This window comes from Aphis gossypii, chromosome 3 (genome assembly GCF_020184175.1).
Source record: "Aphis gossypii isolate Hap1 chromosome 3, ASM2018417v2, whole genome shotgun sequence".
NCBI lineage: Eukaryota > Metazoa > Arthropoda > Insecta > Hemiptera > Aphididae > Aphis > Aphis gossypii.
Genome location: NC_065532.1, coordinates 51,597,963 through 51,619,551, shown reverse-complemented (window position 1 = coordinate 51,619,551; position 21,589 = coordinate 51,597,963). Strand labels below are relative to the sequence as shown.

Sequence of the window (21,589 nt, the reverse complement as noted above, 5' to 3'; positions counted from 1 at the left end):
TAGCAGCAGAATATGCCAGGATCTGTTAAAAATTAAAACATATATTCGTTCAGTTTATTTGGTCGAGTATCTCAATAATAAAACGGTTGTTTTACTTATACTACTATTACCACAATATAATTCCATAACTTGATCTTAAAACTTTCAATTAATAATATTATTATTATTATAGGTACCAAAAATATTATTCAAGTCGACTGTAAATTCTCTCCAGCCATATAATGCATATGATGGACCCCTACAATGTTATACATTATGCAACCCCACAAATCGAGTTCACACAGAACATAGACGAATTAGTTCTTGATAGTTACCTACATTTCAAAAACTGAATTAAAAGTTGATCGCCAAGCCAATTATTGTGAGTTTTTTGAAGATTAATTAAATTTCATCGAGTTAATAATATTAAAATTTTATTTTCATTATTCTCATTATCATAAGCAAAATTAATTAATTTTTTTGAGTCAAATTAAATAAATTTATATCTAAGCTAGGATTAATTTGTGGATTTTTTTTATTACTTATGTTGTTTGAAATATGCTAAACAGAGCTTTAGTAGTAGGCATTTGTCTTATTACCAAAACAGACACATTTTCGAGATTTTCACTGATTTCTTGGACTATTTTATTTATTTTAAGCAGTTTTTTTCATAGAATTAACCATCTTTTTATCTTCAACTTGAACAATAATAATTGGTGAATAATAATAATGATTCATTTCTTGTATTAAATCTATTGATTTTTTTTTTTGAATAAATTAAATTTGAAGTCGAGTCTACTAACGTGGTATTCTGAAATGGATCGTTTTAAGTCTTTATTAAAAAATGAAATATTATTATAGCAAAAATAACCACATGATTTATATTATATAATAAATAATAATTATCATATGTTATAGACATTTTTACAGTTTAATTACGTTTAATTCAAAATAATTTATAAATGATTCACTGTCTGTAGTTGTAGCATGATATCGTCTTTTATTAGAAAATTTCTTATACTCCGTTCAACATCATACAATTTTTTTATCGTATTTTTGATGTTTGTTAGGTAAATACCCATTGAATAATAAAAGTTAGGCCGATGCTATACACGGCGTTTTCCGCCGCGTTTCGAACGCTGCGTATTCCGCGTCGTTTTCCGTGACGTTTTTCGTTGAATTGAAAATGCGTTGGTTTATATCAGAGTAGCTATACACGATGGACGTAATACGCTGCGGTAGAAAACGCTGGTCGGCTTGCGTTTTGGCGGGCGAACACCGACGTAATAAAAACGCGGCGTATTACGTTCGTCGTGTATAGCTACTCCGATTTAATAAACCAACGCATTTTCAATTCAACGGAAAACGCCGCGGAATACGCAGCGTTTGAAACACGGTGGAAAACGCCGTTATAGCCTTATTTGCCTTATAAACTCTAAACAATGTGAATGGCATATTTTATTGTGATAAATAAAATGTTAAAAAAGTTAATAAAACCGCATAGGTGTTAATGTGTTATGTACAACACGTAAACCAGAAAACTGATTATCGACAAATCACCGGATATTATTTATCGGATATAATAACGTGTCACGGAACAATCGTATAACAATCTTACGAAATTACTGTATCAGCAATGATTTTTTTTTAATAAATTAGAACAAATCTAATAAAAAATAATGTCCATTTAATAACAACAATAAAATACAAATACTATAGCTACACAGTTATTTTTGTATCAATTAAGAACACTTAGATCCACTTTTAAATTTAGAGTAATGAATCAAGTTTTTAAATGATAGCACTAATGATTTACAAAAGTTTTAGTCCATAAACTTTAAGATGAAAAATTGATGAAACTTATAGTTAGTGGGAAATGTTGAAAACGTAATATATATTATTATACAGTTTACGTACCATTAAGGGTAAAATTAGGACAGTGTCCCATCACTTCTACTTCTATTCATAAATCATATTATGTGTCTTTCATCATAGTAAGATTATCACGTACTTACATTATGAAGTTACACAAAATAATGAACTAAAACTGGTACAACATTAAGTAAAGTATGTAATATGATCTAATAGTTTATCCGTGCTCCTAGTAGCTAAAAAAAATAAAATAATTGCAATGATATGGTTTATTTCAACATTATCATTATATATATTAATACTGTTTTCAAACTACATAATTTGTTTTTGTAATATTAAACATTTTCTTATGGCAATCGAATCAAAAATCAGAGAGCCTTATAATACATAGGTTACTACTAATTTAAATAGGTTTTAAAGAGGATTTAAGCTTATTATTATTTTGATATAGCGCGAAAAAAAAGTGTCTACTTCATACTTATGTTAATTAGTATTATATTAAATACTTACACTCAAAATGAGATTATAAAATTATCTTTTTAAATTCGTCAGAAATGTTTTTACAGTTAAAAATAAGACCTAATGAATATCTTTAAACGTTTTAAGTATTGTAGTTAAGAGAAAAATAAGGTTTATACAATTTACATGTGATGTTATTAGGCATGTTAGGCGTGTTTAGGTAGTATAAACTAATATATTAGAATATTTATATTTAAAGTTGGATGATAAACAACACTATTGAAGATAGTTAAGTAATATAATTACGGCTAAAACTTATTGATTTGTTGTTTTACATCGATAACATTAAATTGTATTTAATAGTAAACAAATTTTACTTATATATACACAATAACCGTGTATATTCCATATTTTATGGACAAAAAATGAACAAATATAAAATACGTTTCTATGTATTGTTGTATCTCAGTTTTAGTGTACCTCACAGTTCAATGGAAAATCGGCATCGATATGACTCGCTTTATGAACTAATTCAACCGAAATGGGAAATCCGCCTATGGCGAATTGGATGTAGCACTTGGTATGCTTGTTATATTTTTGAACGTGGTTCAAACTACTTTTTAAACTTTCCTGTTATCTCTAAGAACAATCTCTGAAACTTTCGTCAAAATTGGTCGAGTAGTTTTTGAGTCTATTATTATTTACAAAGATACGAACATTGCCTTTTGTTATATATTTGAATAACATACAATAAATTAAATAGTATTTTCATTTGTTTGAGAAAAAAATCTCACAGCAACGCGTTATTCATCAATTGATGGTCTACACTATAAGTATACTCGTATTATACTAATTGTATAACTATTATAGTATTAATTGAATAAATTCGAGTGTACTTACTACCTATGTTGAGTATGTCAAACTTACTTAATACTTTGATTTAAAGTGATCGTAATATTAATTAAGACATTAGTGACTAAATGGTGTCAAATTAATAGATGTCAAGTGTCAGGTGAATGGTTTCAAATATCCGTAACCGTACAACTATAATAAATATCCAAGAATCTAGAATATTATAGTTTATATCAAGGAATACGGGAAATGCGATGGAAGATATTGCTCCGGTTGGTACATTATACGAGATTATATGTGAACATTAAACACAACGTTATGGAACATTGTACTCTTACCTATACTCTTGACGAATTAGCTCGACAATAGTGTATTAAATTAAAGAACTCTTTCAATAATATAGATTGGATATTAAAATTATGTAAAGGTTTCAACAATAAAACTATAGGAACATCAATATTTTTAAAATATTATTTCATTAATTCGTTTAAAACGAATGTGTCTATTATGTGTTATGGAGTAAACACAATCGGTGACTCCACATATGAACATAATATTATTGACAATATTTTATAATATTATATTCTCAAATAACTAATATCTACTATAAGCTTGTTTTAGTTAAAGCTTAAACCATTATTACTAAAAACACCTAAAAAATATCAAAACGATTGTGAGGTATTAGAACAATAATATTATAAACCATATTTTTTTGCATTGCAATCGTTTAACAAAAATGTCATCAAGTTTACGGAATAAGAATTTTTAATAAACAACATCTTTCGAAATACATTAAAATATGATCAATTGTGAAGTTAACGCATAAAAATGTAATCTTAAAATCTAAATTGTATTTATGTTTATGAAATAAATAATTATAATATTGTGAATATAATAATCACCAGTAAGTTATTAAAAATGATTTCCAATAGCCTTAAATTATATTTGTGAAAATTTCTCAAGTATACTTTCGGGAAGTGTAAACAAATTATTTATCGACAGATAACTTTAACAAAATGAAATTAGTTTTAACATCCGTGTCACAAATCAGAAATAACTATTACTCGAAGTTAGAAGGAACGATGAACAGCAAATTAATGATAGTAATAGTGGAAAAATATTACGACAGATTCCCATTAAGAATCGACGTCGTAATTTATTTAACGTTATCTATAGTACTGGAATAGTTTTATGATTGAGTTTTTCGATCAGTTCGGGTGTCGAATGATGGTAATATATTATTATGGTTTTCAATATCTGTTTATAATAAACAAATCCCAGCAATTTTTTTCAAATACAAAAATATTGGTTTACATCGTCGACGACAATAACAGTAAATAAGAAAAACGAATAGTACAATTTAATTTTTATAAATTTATTAACTGAAATTTTAAGCGATCGCTCAGAAAAAAAATATCATTATTTTGTATTGTTTTATTAATTTCTCCAATCACCATGGGTTAGCTAAAGATTATATCGACAACAAATTATATTATTATTCCTATACGTGTCTAAGACACAAACACACTAGGATTGTTCAGATGTGTTTGGTTTAAATATTTAAATAGATATATTATATTAATATGAATTTTTATTATAAATTATTAACTATAATTTAATCTGAAATTTGTTGTATATATATATATATATATATATATATATATATGTATAAAAAATTATCAGAATTTTTTTATAAAACCGATCATGAAACAAAAAATAATGTAATACGAGTATTTATAATACTTATTAAAACAACCTCTAAGTACTGAGTGGGTTTATTAAAAAAATATTTTAAATATTATCTAGTTATATGTTGTAGAAATTTAAGCTTTGAACCAAAAAAAAAAAAAAAATGCAAGAAAACCTTTTTATTTGTGGATAATTTCACGCTTATAAAAACACATTGATTGAAGCTTAACCTATATACAAATATATATATACCTAGATGGCAATTCTTTTATCATTAAACAATCATTATTTCAAAACTTTAAGTATTCAAAGTTTAGATAAGCAAAGTAGTAGACCAACATTTTGAGTAGTATCGCCGTATCTCTCCACTCCGCTAACCTAAACTTTAAAACTTCAAATACTTATAAGTTATAACTCATAAACTACTTAAAAAATAGGTAACAAAATATAAAGGTTACCAAATTCATTTCAAATTGTATGTATGAAATTATAGTTTATTGCGTTATTTAATAAAAAATATATTTAAAAACCGGGAATAAAACACATTTGCAGAGTATTTATTCTTAATTACAATCTATATGTAGTTTTAAAAATATACTAAATATATAAAGTATAAAATAATTAGATTTTTTTTTTTTTATAGATAATTATTTAGATAGAATTTACTATTTTATTTTAAATTATAAATAACTTCGTATTAACAAAGTTTATTTAATTATTGCGGGATAAAATTCTATACAAATTTTTTTTTCGGTAACTGATTTGATTTGAAGTTTTAAACTATATCATTAAACAATTTTAATGTTAGTTCATCAACTTATAAATTAAAATATGTTTTGATTGATAAAAATATTTAATCAAATCATTTTATAGTAGTCAGCCTCTTTCTTAGTTCTTTTGCAATATTCATAATAATATAATATACATATAATATCCCTGCATGTTGTGTCGTAACACTCACACAAATTAATATACGTGAACACTTACATCGTCTTATTCTGGAACGTTCTAATAGGCAATGGAAATCACCGAAATTTAATTTAACCGGTACTGTCATATTTTAATGAGATACAATAGTCTACGTTTGTTATTTTACATTATGTGTCTTTATTAGTATGAGTTTATTACTAATAAATTGAATTAGATTTTAAATAATGCTATTAATAATATAGCTAGGTATTTTCATATTATACTTACCGAGTATGATTTGTGCAGAATCATACAAAATATCCAATAACTTAATATCAGAACTTGAGTAGTCATGTGGTAGCTCATTCCTATAAAAAAGTAAGTAAACAAATTAATTATTAATAATAGTTACTTAATTGTTAAGAGTATAATAAATATGTATTTTTCTTATTGGTATTGTAGTGGTTTTATTTTTTTATGCATAAATATTTAAAAAAAAGAAGTTTAATATTTTGTTTTATGCCGTTATGAAAAATTCCTTACTCAAATTATTATTATTCAAATATTTTATATTTTGTTTACCTGTAGGTATATTTTTTTGAATAAAAGAAAAAAAATATAAAGTTTTTAAGTATTTAAAATATGTAGACCTTATTGTGGAATATAAATCTGAAATCTATTAAATTGAAACTAATAATTTATTTCAATTGCATTAGTTTTGTAACATATTTTAGCTAATAAAACATTTTTAATCGAACTTTTGATTATTTAATAAAAATTCAATCATTCAACATAATATTTAAATGTATTGTTATAATTGTATATAGTTACAAATTAATATTATACAATTTAAAAATATTGTAAAAGTTAAAAAAAAATGGTTAAATACTTTTGTCTGATTTTGTCAATCTATTTTTTGCCCGTTTATTGTACTACAGAAACAATCTTTTGCAACAAATTCGATGTAAATATATATATATATTTGTTACCCTCCAGATCAAGATAAACATATAACGGATGTTATTGAAATTTTTAGGTGGTACTGTAGTATACTATGCACAATATTCTTCAGAAGAAATGGTGGATAAACAAGAAGGAGAGAACAACACGCTCATCAATCAGTGTCAAAGGCTCGTTGGTTCTTTTATCTCCTGTCTTTCTCTATATCTTTCTAGTCGTCTACCCTTGTTTTCTCCATTCTCTAAAATTTCCCACACATATTAAGTTTCTCTAAGACGTCCACACAGTTAAAAGTGTAGCAGCGTCATAAATGCAATTAATATGAATGATGTTTTCTCTGTTTGTTTTTGTTTTTTGTTAAGTGTAATTTATTTGAGTTTTACGAGTTTTTTTCCTTGCCTTTTCTTTGAATACTTTTTTCCCGGTTTTAATTTAACGGTAATTAATCATGTCTAAAGTGTGCACTGCAATGTTTTCGTATACACAAAACATGTCACCAGGCTTTATAAAACATTAAGGTAAATTCGATCATGGAAAATGTAACAGATATAATAATATATTATTATAAATAAGAAATATACATGTAGAATTCATACGATAAGATGATGTCTGTGAATAAATTTCAATCTATCTGTATCATCATTATCATCTCATAAATATATGTCGCAGATAATTACTGTGAGTCGTTACCAAATTAAATATACAATACTTACTTCCAATATATTATAATCAAACGTATATGGTCTCATGATAAATCTACAATATCAATATTTGTGTGTATTAATTAATATTGTAGTATTAAATCAACTAAGGAATATTATAATATAGAATTGTATAAGAATTTGATAACAATTTTAAAAAAACAAATATAATAATAAAACTTTTCATTCACATTAGTTTTAATCCAACAAACAATAATAATGATGCAAAATAAACCTTTAAATGAAAATAAATTATATTATTTAATTTTCTAAAATACATTTTAGAAATCCAATCTAATATGTAGGTGCTGGGCCCAGAAGTATAAAAATAATAATTGGACAAGGAATTGGGTTATACCAACAAATAAAGTATAGAAAAAATGTGTTTTCAAATTATATAGACAAAATCCCAAAGGAATAGTATACCAAAGGTTTTATGAAATAACTAAATAATAACAATGAAAACTCTTCTATTTCCTATATATTTTTAACTTAATTGAATAGTAATATTATCAATCAAGAACAAAGTATAATTATTATTAAACTTATAAATAACTTGATCTATATCACAGTATATTATTGTGTATGTAATTTTACTAAATTTGTAGGATTATAGGATAATATAAATTCTTTATAGTACGTAATAGCATTAAAATGTCGTGCTTAAGAGTGCGGCACTATCTATTGGTTTTAAAATAAGTGTAAATTTTTTTTTATATATACTATAATATATTTATACATACTATTGTACGATTAACACTTATTGCCTTTCTATGTGTAAAACAGTACAACAACTTTCATCTGCTTTCAACATATTGGTTTACTTTAGACACCTTATTTTAAAATATTTCTAAATAGATACTATATAAGAAATTCACAATAAAAGGAAATAAAAATAGAGTTTTTTGTTTTATTAATTTTTTTTCCCTAGCAATTTTATAATGCAAATATTTATACATTTTTAACGAAATCTGGATCGCTTATTACTTTTTTTTTTAAATGACATCCTAAACATTTATGATTATATTGTAATAATTATATTCTTTTTTTGTGTATAAAATAGTGACGAGCAAATGCACCAATGTTAATATATATTATGAATTAAGACATTATAATGTATTTGTTTTAAACTTAATATTTTGAAAAAATATTTCTAATTAAAATGTTATTCAATATTTAAAAACAAAATATTAGATTAATAAAAATTGAGATAATGAAAACGATAAACTGGTCGTAAAATATGATTCTTTCAGAATGAAAGAAAAAAATGTATGGATTCAAATTAAAATTATAGAATGAAAAAGTCTACCCCACTTAATTTTAATAACTATATTATAATTGTATGAAATATTTTGTAGTTATATTTATGTAAACATATATTGCATGTGTGTTGTATATATTATAATTACAATAAACAGAATAGGTACCTACTGATCAAAAAATGTCATTAATATTTCAATGATGTTACTATTGTAATTATAAATAAAATAATGAATTGTAATGAAAAAATATGAAATATTAATTTAGCATTTTTTTAAATTAAAATTCACAGTATGTAAACTTACAAAATACCATATACATCAATCAAATATTTTAGCATTATATTATTTTGAAATATTATATTGATCACTATTTGTATAGGAAATAGTATTATTTTTATTTTTATCTTGATGAGTTTATTAGTTACGAGTATATTATACTTTGAACTGACTTAAATTGTACACGTATTTATTATTTTAATAACCATCGATGTAGAAGATTTAACAATTATTAAAATAACGATACATTAATGCATTTCAATATAATATGCGCATATAATACTCGTATACATATTATGTACCTATGTTGTTATATATTCCAAAAGCAATATTTTTGTTTATTTTAGTACTCACTAATATTTTTAAAATCATAAATATTAACGGTATGGCCGAAAACTAAAACTAAAATTAAAAACCATAAAAAAAATAAACGTATTAAGTACCTATTCAATAATAATATTTAAAATAAAAACATTGTTTTAAATATTTCAATAGAACCTTGTAACATTATCTGCCGATTACTATAATTCCACATTTATCATTTTTTTCTTATTATTATGGATGTTGTTGAAAGATTTGAACCATATAAAATATTATAATAACTAACAATAGTTCAACGAAAAATCATAGTACACAAACAAACCCAATTTATATGATACATAGCCGTTTAATGCAAATGCCCATGTGTAGGTACTTTGTTATCGTACCGGACACAATGTGACCAACGGCCATGATAAAATAGCTTTTACACAATGGCCAACTATTTTATGTGTATACTTTTCTTTTGCAAGTTCTCAAACAAAAAATGCTATGCCTTAAATACATAATATTATAAAAATTCAATTTATAAAAAAAAATTGAAAAATTAATTTTTTAAATATTATAGATTATAATTTATAAGGTCTAGAACTCATATTTTTTCTTTTTATATCTAAGTTATAGCAATAATTATAGTAACCTAACCTTTTTTTATCTACAATCATGATTCTTTTCATTTTGTTTCATGTTTTTTTTTTTAGACTTTCAGGTGAAAATCTTCATGGATGGCTGAACGGGGTTTAGTTTAGGTAAAGATTTATTATTACTTTCTCCAAACGTTAATATGCGTAGAGTACTAATTAGAAAGAGGTAGTGGAGGGTTTTTTTTTTAATGACGAGGGATAAAAAAATGATTGTCGTTTTAATCTTGAAATTATTAAAGGTCTACAGTAGTTAACAGTAAAAAAATTTACTAACGAAAAAACCAGTTTTTAAAAACGTAACTTAATGTTACATTATAACGATAAAAAAAATATTAAGGTTGTTTATATGATATATTTACAAAATATTCTAGCTTATATATTAATAATACAGGTTACATACATTTCTTTAGCATTATAATATGTATACCTACAGCAATCTTATTTAAAACAGTTAAAATTTACAAAATTAATTAAATAATAATTAAGAAAAATCCATGATATGTTCAATTATAAGACGTATAATACAATATGATTAATACAATATTTCTGCCGTAATTAAAAGTATTAGTAGTATTGCTTTTGATACATTGTTATTTATTACTACATTATTCTAAGCAATATAAATCAATGGGTTCAAACAAAATTATTCGTCCAACTCAACAATCAATTATTTACGATTTATTATATTGAAAGACTATTATTATGATTGAAAAATCAAACTATAAAACTACAATATTGACAAATGTAAATTTAATAAAAATATAAATTTATTGCAGTTAGTTAAATTTATATAATACAAATTAACTGATATGGCTGAAGAAGAATTTGTTTGTATTGTAATATTTAGTGATTTAAATTTGGTTATCGATTAAATCGAATTCCGTCAATATTAATTAAAATTAAATAATACGTAGGAATCAATTCGCGTGGATACCAGAGATTCTGCACTGAACAACTATGCGTTAAGTATTATCCTTATCTTCCGGCTACTAATCTGACCGACACACTATGGCAACTTGAACTATCTGTGTCAGCATTATAAATAAGCTTTGATGAATTATAAGCGAAATAAAAATGTATACTCAAAAATGCAAGACATATTACTTGTGCCATAGATCTGATTATTTAACTACTTATAAACAATATAATGTATAAGTAAACTAAATAATCTGGTACTAATAATCCGACCTGTTTTTAAAATAATTTATATTATGTATTTTATTTGTTTGTGGTGGTAGTTAAATTAAATTTATTAGATATTTATACAATATATTATGATTAACAAGGATAGAATATATTCCCCCAACAACAGGTGTCTATATTTGAATTTATGGTGGGTACAAATACAAACTAAAAGCCCGTTTTATTGTCATGTAAACAGGATATAGTTATCAATTATTATTGTTAATATTATTATTTCACAATTTATAGGATCATTTATAATTCAAATTAATTTAGGAGCTTCGGTAAATAAATATATCAATGATATATTATTTTTAAGTTATATAATTCAATCTAACACTTGATTTATTAGGTTCGTCGTGTATATAGGTACCGCATCCACTGCAACTGATTTAGAAACGTTAAACAATTCTAGAATAATTATATTTTTCTATTATAAGTTTATTTAAATTTTTATAAAATTATAAAACTCTAAATTGTATATATATCGATAATAGTAATTTATATTTTCATAATAAATAAAAATTCATAATATTGTGTAAACATAAATTAAATATACATGATTTGGTACTAAAGATTTTATTGAACGATAACCTTTAGAGCAAACCCCTTTAAAGCTAATTTATTTTCCGTAACACCTTAAATTTAGGAAAACAATTTATTTAAAAAGCAAAAAACATATAATTCTTATTCAAATGAAATACTTAGATAAGTAAAAGAATTTAAATGAAAAAAAAAACAAGATAAAAGTTATTTCACAAATAAGATAATAACTATACTTCACAAAAAAAATGCAATGAAAAATTATAACTTAATTTTAGGGTTAAAGCTAAATACATTAAAGTATAAAAATAGCAAGTACCAATTATATATCAGTTGATAATATGATATTATTTTTTATCAAAATTTTGTTTTAACATTGTCCGTCGGATACCTATTTGGATTTATTTATTTACGTGTTTAATTATTAATTTTTTTTGTTCAATTAAGTCTTACTTTAAACTAAGTAACATGGTATTTACAAAAATTCAAAATATAAAGATCATGAAATCTTGATATCAAAAAATGTAGTATAAAGTAGTTGCCACTTGAATAAAATACACTAACAAATACAAATTTACGAAAAACGTACTCATTCAGTAAATATTCTTATAGTATAATAATATCAGGATAAATTTAAAGCCTCAGCACTTTTAGAGTATCGACTTTATCATGTTATAAATAAATTTGTACTTTACTTTCTTTATTGATAAAAGTTTTTTGTCTTGAAGCAATATATATATATATATTTTTTTTTTTTACATCTTTGTTTGTGAATCACACTTATTGGTAATGTAAACCTTAAAAATAAAATACTTTTTAAATTCCTAGCATTCACTGTAAACCGTTGTCATTGTATTATATTTTTTGAGTCAGGTCAACTGGCACGCTCCTTTGATTTTGTTAAAAAAAAAAGTTTATAAGTTTTCTAAAAAAACGAAAAGGAACGATAACTAATAACGATACTTTGATAGAGAAATAATAATGACAAACCGGCAAGTTTGAAGAATTATTCCTGTTTTTACTTGATCAGCATTCAGCACACCCCAGGCACTCGTACATAGTGAATTCTAATAATATTATCATAAATGTAATAGCCGGATAGCCAACGTTGTATTTTGAGGTTTGTAATCTCCACCTAATCTGTTTCGGACACAACCGCCCATGGGGATAATTAGATGCCAAATTCACGTTAAGTGCAACGTATTATATAATTATATTTAGGTACACGTTCGCCCAATAGTTTTATTGATTATTTTTGTTGTTTTATTTTTATTTTTTTAACGTCATATTGACGGTAATACTGTGCAGTACTCATCATACAGAATGATAGAAATAATAGTAAATACAATTATTACTGTCGTGATTTTTGTCCAATTGATTTTGTGTACCAATTGCTCGGTATCATATTATCACAATTTTACCTCACCACGAGGCCATATCAAACAACAAAATAAATAAACTTTAATTTCCTGCATAGTTACAATGAACCTATACTGATAAAATCGTCTTGACGTCTGATATATTCTACAGACTAATTAGTAATTATACTGATATAATTATAATTTATTCACCGAATTTTCTATTATAATAATTATATAATATTTAAAAATAGATAAAAAAAACTTTTAAGTCAAATTTATAAATATTATTATTTTTTATGACAGTGTGTTACAATAAACGCACCTTTTTTTATCTACTCCGAGAGCCAAATTTTCTCGATTCTTGTAGAATTACTCAGGCCAAGTAGCCATCGATCGGTAGTTGTAAACCAACATTAATATAGCCGTATGTCTTATACGTGCCTCATATTTCTGTTGACGTTTTGTCGAGTACCGCTTCAGAGTGTAAACTATTATGTATGTAATATTTCGGTGGTCGTTAATTAATAATTCGTGGATATGACTGATGACCTTTTGGTGTTGGTCACACGCAAAAAAGGTGGCAGTGTCGGGACATTACCACACATATTCAAAAGTTATAAATTACAGACAGTATCGGTTGTGATGATAATGGACATCGTCTGGATAGTGTAGGGTTGACGCAAACAATATGGAGAACGTTAATAAAAATATTATTTTATTATATGAGATTAAGATCTATATTTTTATTTCGTGAACTCCAATATCATAACCAACGAGTAGGTCTAGTAAAGTCTTGCATTCATATATACCTTAATTTAAACTAAATATTTTATATAATATACATTATACATGTATACATATTTTTTACGATTAAAGCAAAATCACTTTATATCCATGTTTAATAGTTTGGGACATCCCGTTGTAAAATATCTAATTGTGCTCCAGGCGAACGTATTGTAAAAAAAAAATAGCTAATAGTATGTTAATTAATTAAGCCTCAAAACAAGTATATACACACAATAGATTAGATCATAATGTACCAATAACATAATAGAGTGAGAAAAAAATGTTTTACTATACAATTTGTGAATGTTATGGGGTTTTGTTGATAACAATAATAATTATTTAGAGGAATAAATGCAGCACGAAGGATTGCTAAAACTGATTGTAGAAGGAAACGTAGAGGGGAAAACCATAGGGGATGACCAAGATTAGAATATATTCAACAGATAATAAAAGACCAAGAATGCAACTCATATTTAGAAATGAAAAGGGCAGCAGATAATAGAGAAGAATGGAAGATGGCTGCAATCCAATCCACGGATTGAAACTATAGAGATAAACTATAGAGAGAGAAAGAGAGAGGAAGAAAAATACATTAGACAATAATATAAATATAATGAATAGTTCTTTCAAAAATTTAAAAACTGTAATCAAATGAGCCTAATATATACGAGTATATATATATTTTAAATTATAACTTGAGAAAATGCGGTTGTGGTATAACAATAAATTACAATATACTTTTAAAGACTTCTTAACTTAAAATATAAAAGTTGCACGATTTGGCCACTGGACCATTTGTCCGTCATGCTCTTAAAATCCGTTACTATGGATACCAAAGTGATTGTTTTAAGCATAATATATTAATATAAACACGCATATAATGATCATACCTATTCGCAGTTAATTTTAATACATTAAAATACCTAACAAAAAACTCTATAATTTTCATTAATGATATTACGACAGCATAACAACTAAGTTTTAATGTTCATAAAATTATATTATCATAATCAATTATTACAATAATAAAGTAGATTATGATTTTTATATGTCAAAAAATGAAACATTACATTTTTACTATGAATCATATTAAATTTAATACATATCTAATAAATAACAAATCAACTTTGAAAATATAATAAAATATTATGATTACGATTAGTACGCATATTATTTAAAATCGTGTATTAATTAGTTTTTTTACTCAAATATAATTGAATTACTTATAGGTAGGTAAACGTTTTAGATGAATAATATGTATAGAGTTGTTTTACGAAGCCCTAAGACACCTAATATAACATAACGTATACGATTTATTCTTAAAAATTTCCTGGTGTTGTACATCGGTTTAAAAGTACATGTATGGAGTATGTTATCGATCTATCGCAATAATCGCCAAGACCATCAAAATATATTTCGAGAGAAAGCTGCATTACCATTTGATGTCTAAACAATATAATCTCACATTATCCACGTAGGATCGTATTGTGGTTATTATCTGTATTTCGGGGGCGTTCGTGTACACTCGTCTAAAACCTAAAATACTATAATATAATATGTTTAACAGGCGCGTTTACGGCGAAAACCGTTTGAACAGCCACGACAATTTATCGTTTGCTCACAATATTATATAATATTTCTGACTGCGCTATAGTATATACATCTATATTTGTATAGAATACCGAGCTTAAAGCACGGAGGCTATTCGAGGGTCACCGAAACCTTTTGACGTCGGGCTTGTCCTCGTACGTGCGGTTAACGCTCGGTCACGCCAGACAACGCTGTCGAGTCGATTCCAAATAATAATAATAATAATAATGATAATTCGTGTGGTTTTTTGCAATATTGACCATCGAGAGAGAAGGGATTACGAATTTTTATATACTCTCCGATTTTATTATCACGACAAGCTGCTATCGTTTGATAAACGACTTTTGCCTAAGCAGATTAATTCGATTTCAAGAGCCGGCACAGTTTTCATTCTATGCTCGCTTAATATTGTTAAAGTCGTAATATAATTATATTAAAATATAATATAGTCTAAAACAACGGGTAATCGGAATTTTTAAGAATACAATAAATTGTAATTGAATAATTTTATATTTTACTTGTTTTAAAAAATATAAAAATTAAATTAAATTGAAATATTTTAACGGAGCTGTTGGATTACAATACTATATAATAACAAATATAGTACATATAATATTACGTTTTTGTGTATTTATAACTAGAATAAACAACCAAATATTTCCGTAGTAGTATTATTCGTATTATGCAGCTGTGTGGTCTAGTAATTTTAATTTTATTGAAAAAAAAAAATCATTTCACAGAGAGATACAATTAGTCAGAATATATTATTAATGTATCAGAATCAAACATTTTCTTGATATTATCATACCTAACCACATAAGTGATAAACATAAATGGTATGAACTCCAGAATATTATTAAACCTATATATATTTTGTTTAATGTATATAAATAAAAAGGAAACACAATTTTATTTTTAATCGAAACAAAATAAACAGTTGTATACATTATACGAGCATTATGTAGTTAGGTTAGGTAAAAGTAACATTACTGACACTGCAATATTGCATAAGGTATCTTCGTTATTTATTTTTTTTCACTATTTCAGATGTTATTGTATATGTTTTCACTTGATTTATTATTATTATTATTTAACACTGTGATATAGGTGTTAAATCTTGGTTATATTGCAATTAAGTATTATTACGTGTAATTTTTTTGTTCCAGAATTTTAAAATCGTATGATCTATAAGATAATAAGTGTGAAGACCAAAACGAGCAACGACTAAAATTTACGACTTCAATTAGTTGTGAAAATGTGATAAATTAGAACTTATAACTTCTAAGCTTGCAGGAAAGATATATATTATTACCACGCCGACGCCAACCAATGTATTTATTCTTGTGGCTTAAAATTAAACTCCAAATAATAACTTTGACTAGGCCTGCAATAATTATAATTAAACTATCTAAAACTCTACAATACGAATAAATATTAAGTATTTAAATCGCAAGAATAATATTAATTTTTCACGAATTAAAATAATATATACAAACAAAATAGTGAATTATTATTAAAACTTTTTAACTGTTTTTTTTCCCCGTGAAAAAATAACAACACAATGATTGAAAACGATGTTTTTTCACCAAACAAATAATATACATAAACCATAGTATACGATATACATAATAACAATAACAAAAATCGTGTAGTAAGTAATGGGATAGGCGAATAACAACTACGCACAACTAAAATACATCTTTATTATAATATCAATACAAATATTATGATATTGATTATTCAATAATGTATCTACAGCAGTAATATAATATGTAAATTAAAATCATTGTTAAATCACAAGCTTTATGCACGTAATAATGAGCGCGCTGTGTTTTGTCACGAACAGTATCATAATATTGTGCCTGTTCGACTAAAAGCATTCGCATGCGTCTCTATTATGGAAACGGGCAATAAATAATAATTATTTGCTTGCTTTGTCTCGTTATCGTGCAACACTTAAGTTGCGCGTAGAAGCTTTCGAAAACGCTATGCGATGGCTGAAAGCATTTAGATAATTAATACCAAAACGTCAATATTCTTCATCATTAAAACCGTTCGAGCAAAATGCACACAAATGATTCATAGTCGTAACAGATTTACGAATACGATATTTTTAATATCTTTATAGCGAAAAGACGTTCACCGTGAACCGACCGTTATAATTACCACGAGTGTGTGTTCACATATACACGTGTTATTGTATGCCCAAAGGTTATAGAAACGTGCTGAATCAAAACAATAAATAACAATGAGATTTCCAAGGGAAAGCGGATTATTTCTGTTAAATAAAATTTCAACTCGACTGCATGGATAGATTTTATAAGCAGTTTTCATTCCCCCGGGATGTTTTGTCAAAGGCTGCCAAGACACATCATCAACCTGCAGTCACCCTTCTGTTTCGATTCCAGTATTTTAACATCACATTTCCATTGGTATTTTTTTTTTTTTTATAATCCATTTGAAGGCATCTTAGTTCAAAAATCCGGATGTTTAGGTCTGAAAGATGTGCTCTTAAAGTTCATATATTTTCAAGCACTTTCTCTTAAATCATTTTTTAACCTTATCCTAGAAGCTTCCTAAAAATACAAATGTCAAGTAAATATTTTACAGTGCTTTGCATACACGAGATAGAACTATTTTGCATTCAGTATTCACGCTGTAGTATTATTCCGGTAAATCCAAGACATGGAAATGTCAAAATCATTTTTACATATTAATATGTCATGCTCATATTTGATGTTCTGTGTGATTTATTTCACCTACTAATAAGTGCGATTAAGTAGTAGTTAATGTGCATTGATTATTTTTTTTATAAAAACACGTGTTAAATGTTATTAAACGTTTTGTTATAAAAACAACTAACTGTTGATTGTGAATTTCATAATATTATAATTATTAGGCTTTGTTTTCAAAATTGTTTATTAAAATTCGTCGTTAATAATGAATTTGAATAAATAAGGAATTAATTAGGAATAATGACAAAAATTAAAAACACAATGAAATAATAATAAATAAAATTCTATTTAGTTTACGATACGAATTTTACGTCAGTCCGCGTGTAGTCACACATAAAGTTATATATACTATTAATGATTAAAAGTATTACAGTTTTATTTATAATAGAAATTTGAAATGTTGAGATGAAATGATTATGTATATACTACATAGTATATATACATGCTTATAATAATATGCAATTTGTTCAACAATATCAAAACTAGGTATGAGGTAGCATTTCTACAATTTGTATTTACGAACATAGTAATTACTAATTATAAATTAAAACGAATTGAATTTACTAGTCGTAAAATTATTAATTAAAATTGTTTTTATATTATTGATTTAACAGTAACTCGATGTGTCCTTAATGAAATTGTCAGTTTGTGATTCCGATGATTTTGGTGCATCCAATTGTTTGAGATGTAATGGATATTAGTTTGGATATTATTAGTAATAACTTAAATAACTATTATCATAACTCTATATATTAGCCTATGATGAGGTTGTTTAATATAAATATAAAATAGTAAATAATAAAATACTATAAATATAATAAATAAAAATGTATTTCCTATTGAAAATTTATAGGTAAAATCTTTACTGACGATCTCATTGACCAGGTAGTTTCACAGCATAAACTATAAATAATTTCCACTGCAATGTTTGGCATGTCTAACCATGTGTAACCTAATCTAACCTTACAGTAGGGTTAATAGTTGGCATTTTAAGTTGGCATTTCGCTGTATGCTCGTGTTATTAAAAAATATGATTTATTTTTCAAAGTTATATATAAACGATACATAATGAGTTGGTGAAAATATAACTAATCGATTTTGATTTCCATAATTTAATTTTTATCCTATATTATAATGAGTTAAATACTAATTAAAATATACTGTGAAAATTATAGTTTAAATAATTGCGTTTCTTCGTAAACTTTTATATTCGTTTAAATGCAAAAAATATATAAATATTAGGTATTTTATTTATGATTATGAACTATTTAAAGTTTTAAATTTTTAAAATTATATTCTAATGCAGGTATTATTACATAATATGGGTTAAACGTGAGGTTATTTTCATGTTAGCCGTAAAAATTTCTGGAATTTTAGATAATTTTCCTTTTCTGTGATAGCCAGAATCGATTATTCGAAATAGACATTCTTTTAAAATTAAAATAAAATTCTTATGCTATACAAAAATTACTTTACTGAAAGATAAATTCATCGATTTAATTTTAATTGTTTATAAAAAATATTAAAAATTGAATATTGTATAGTTTTGTTCAATGTTCTCTAACTTTACAAGTATACCTATCACATTTATATACTCTTTAAAATTAAATTTTTTTTTTCCCTAACTGCAGTTATTATGAAATAATACATTTGCATTAAATATAAGCTTTTCCTATAAAAGTTATATTATTAATTAAATTTCGAAGACAAAAATTTTAGGGAAAAATGAATTCTAAAAAATAAATTATCTCAATTTGTGTGGTTATTACGAGTCAATCAGCCAAAACTCGTCAAACTGTTAGAATTTTATCATAAATATTGAAATCTTATTTCATTTAAATAAAATAATGCATGACAGCCATTTAACAATAATAATAATATATTTTTTATCTAACTATTAAATTGAATATTTAAAAAATCGTCTCGTTCCATTCATAAAAACAAGAAATACAGAAAACCGACATATTATATCAAAGCACAGCCACTGATATTGTGAACTTATCAGCAAATGTGAGGAACAATATTTTTCCCAAGGGAAACAAATAATGTCACAGTGCATTTCTCTAAATGATAAAAGATGCTGAAAAAGTAGAATGTATTATATATACCACATTTATATAAATTTCAAACATTGTAAATTGTGAAACATTTGACTCATTTATGTTTGTTGTGTTTGTTTAATTCATTCGTTTACAGATTTCAAGTAACAAGAAGTACTTTTGATGATCAACACAGTTTGACGAGTGTACGAATTAATTACAAACCTACATCGATTAGATTTTTATTCTTGGACTTACAGAATGCTTTCTGAACTAAAATATTATTCAATCACGTAGAGTTCTAAGTAACACATTTGTATTTCCCACTGTTTGACCTATTTTTTCTTTTTAGTTGTTTTGACATTTTAAGGTCATTTTTATAATTTATAAACATTTACAGCTAATTTAAAGTTAAATTTTTAATTAACCAAACATTTTTTTTCGTTTATGATTTATTTAAAACTTCACAATTTTTATAAATTTTAATAAGATCTTAAAACTATTTATTTGACAATATATTTATATATTTTTTTTAACATTAAAAATAAATATTAATACACTTTCCTTATAAAAATGGATTTGTACTATTAATTTTTTGTATTAACGTAGTGTCTATAATTATAATATAGACACATAGTATAATAATACTAAAATTAATTAGAAAAAAAAAATTGTGTTGGAATTTTTATTGATTTAAAATTGTATTAAAGAAATTTCTAAAATGTTTAGCTCATATACTATCGAGACCTATTAGTACAATTGAATCATTTAATAATTATTATGTATGAAATAGTTTTGTAAATAAAAATTATTTTCAAATTTGCTTAGAATATCTCAAAACTTCATAGAAATATTTTTAAAAGCACTACGGGTGGTCATTAATGTAGGTAATAGACGGTTGCTTTTGCGCATTTATCTAAAATGTATGTAGACTTTTGGTGGAAAATGTAACTATAATTCTACAAACTAGGTAAATTTTCTAGAATGTGAATTATCATCAGTTATTTTTTAGGTAAAGAAAAGAGTAATGCATGTTGCGTAATAAATACATTAAAAAAAAAATCATATCAAATCAATAACATAATCTGTTTTACACATTGAATTTCTTTAAACCTATTTAAATTAAAAGAAAAAACCAAATTAGATGAGCCATGGGGTCCCTGCAGAGCAGATTATGTGTCCGAATGAAGATCCAATAATAAATTATATTTTTATTTCCAAGACATTTCAGACCATAACTGTTAAGTATACTAGTTTAGTATAAATGCTTAAGTTTTATAAAAAATAAATGTTTACTATAATTATAAGCCATTTTTGGTTCATATAGTTTTTTTCTTTTTACTTACAATTACTCAAAATATATCATTTATATTAAATTATTATACTATGGCTAAAGGGCACACAGTTTTTTAACTTTATAATATATCTAATA

General features: G+C 25.0%; 1 protein-coding gene across 2 annotated transcripts in view; it reads right to left on the bottom strand.

The window, feature by feature from the left end:
- The window catches only part of LOC114119225 (head-specific guanylate cyclase), a 243,658-nt gene that overhangs the window by 154,496 nt on the left and 67,573 nt on the right, over window positions 1-21,589 (bottom strand). For both annotated transcript variants that reach the window (XM_027980726.2, XM_050202563.1), the window contains exon 4: window positions 6,049-6,128. In XM_027980726.2, the coding sequence (XP_027836527.2) occupies window positions 6,049-6,128 (80 nt within the window). The remainder of the gene's footprint in view (window positions 1-6,048; window positions 6,129-21,589) is intronic.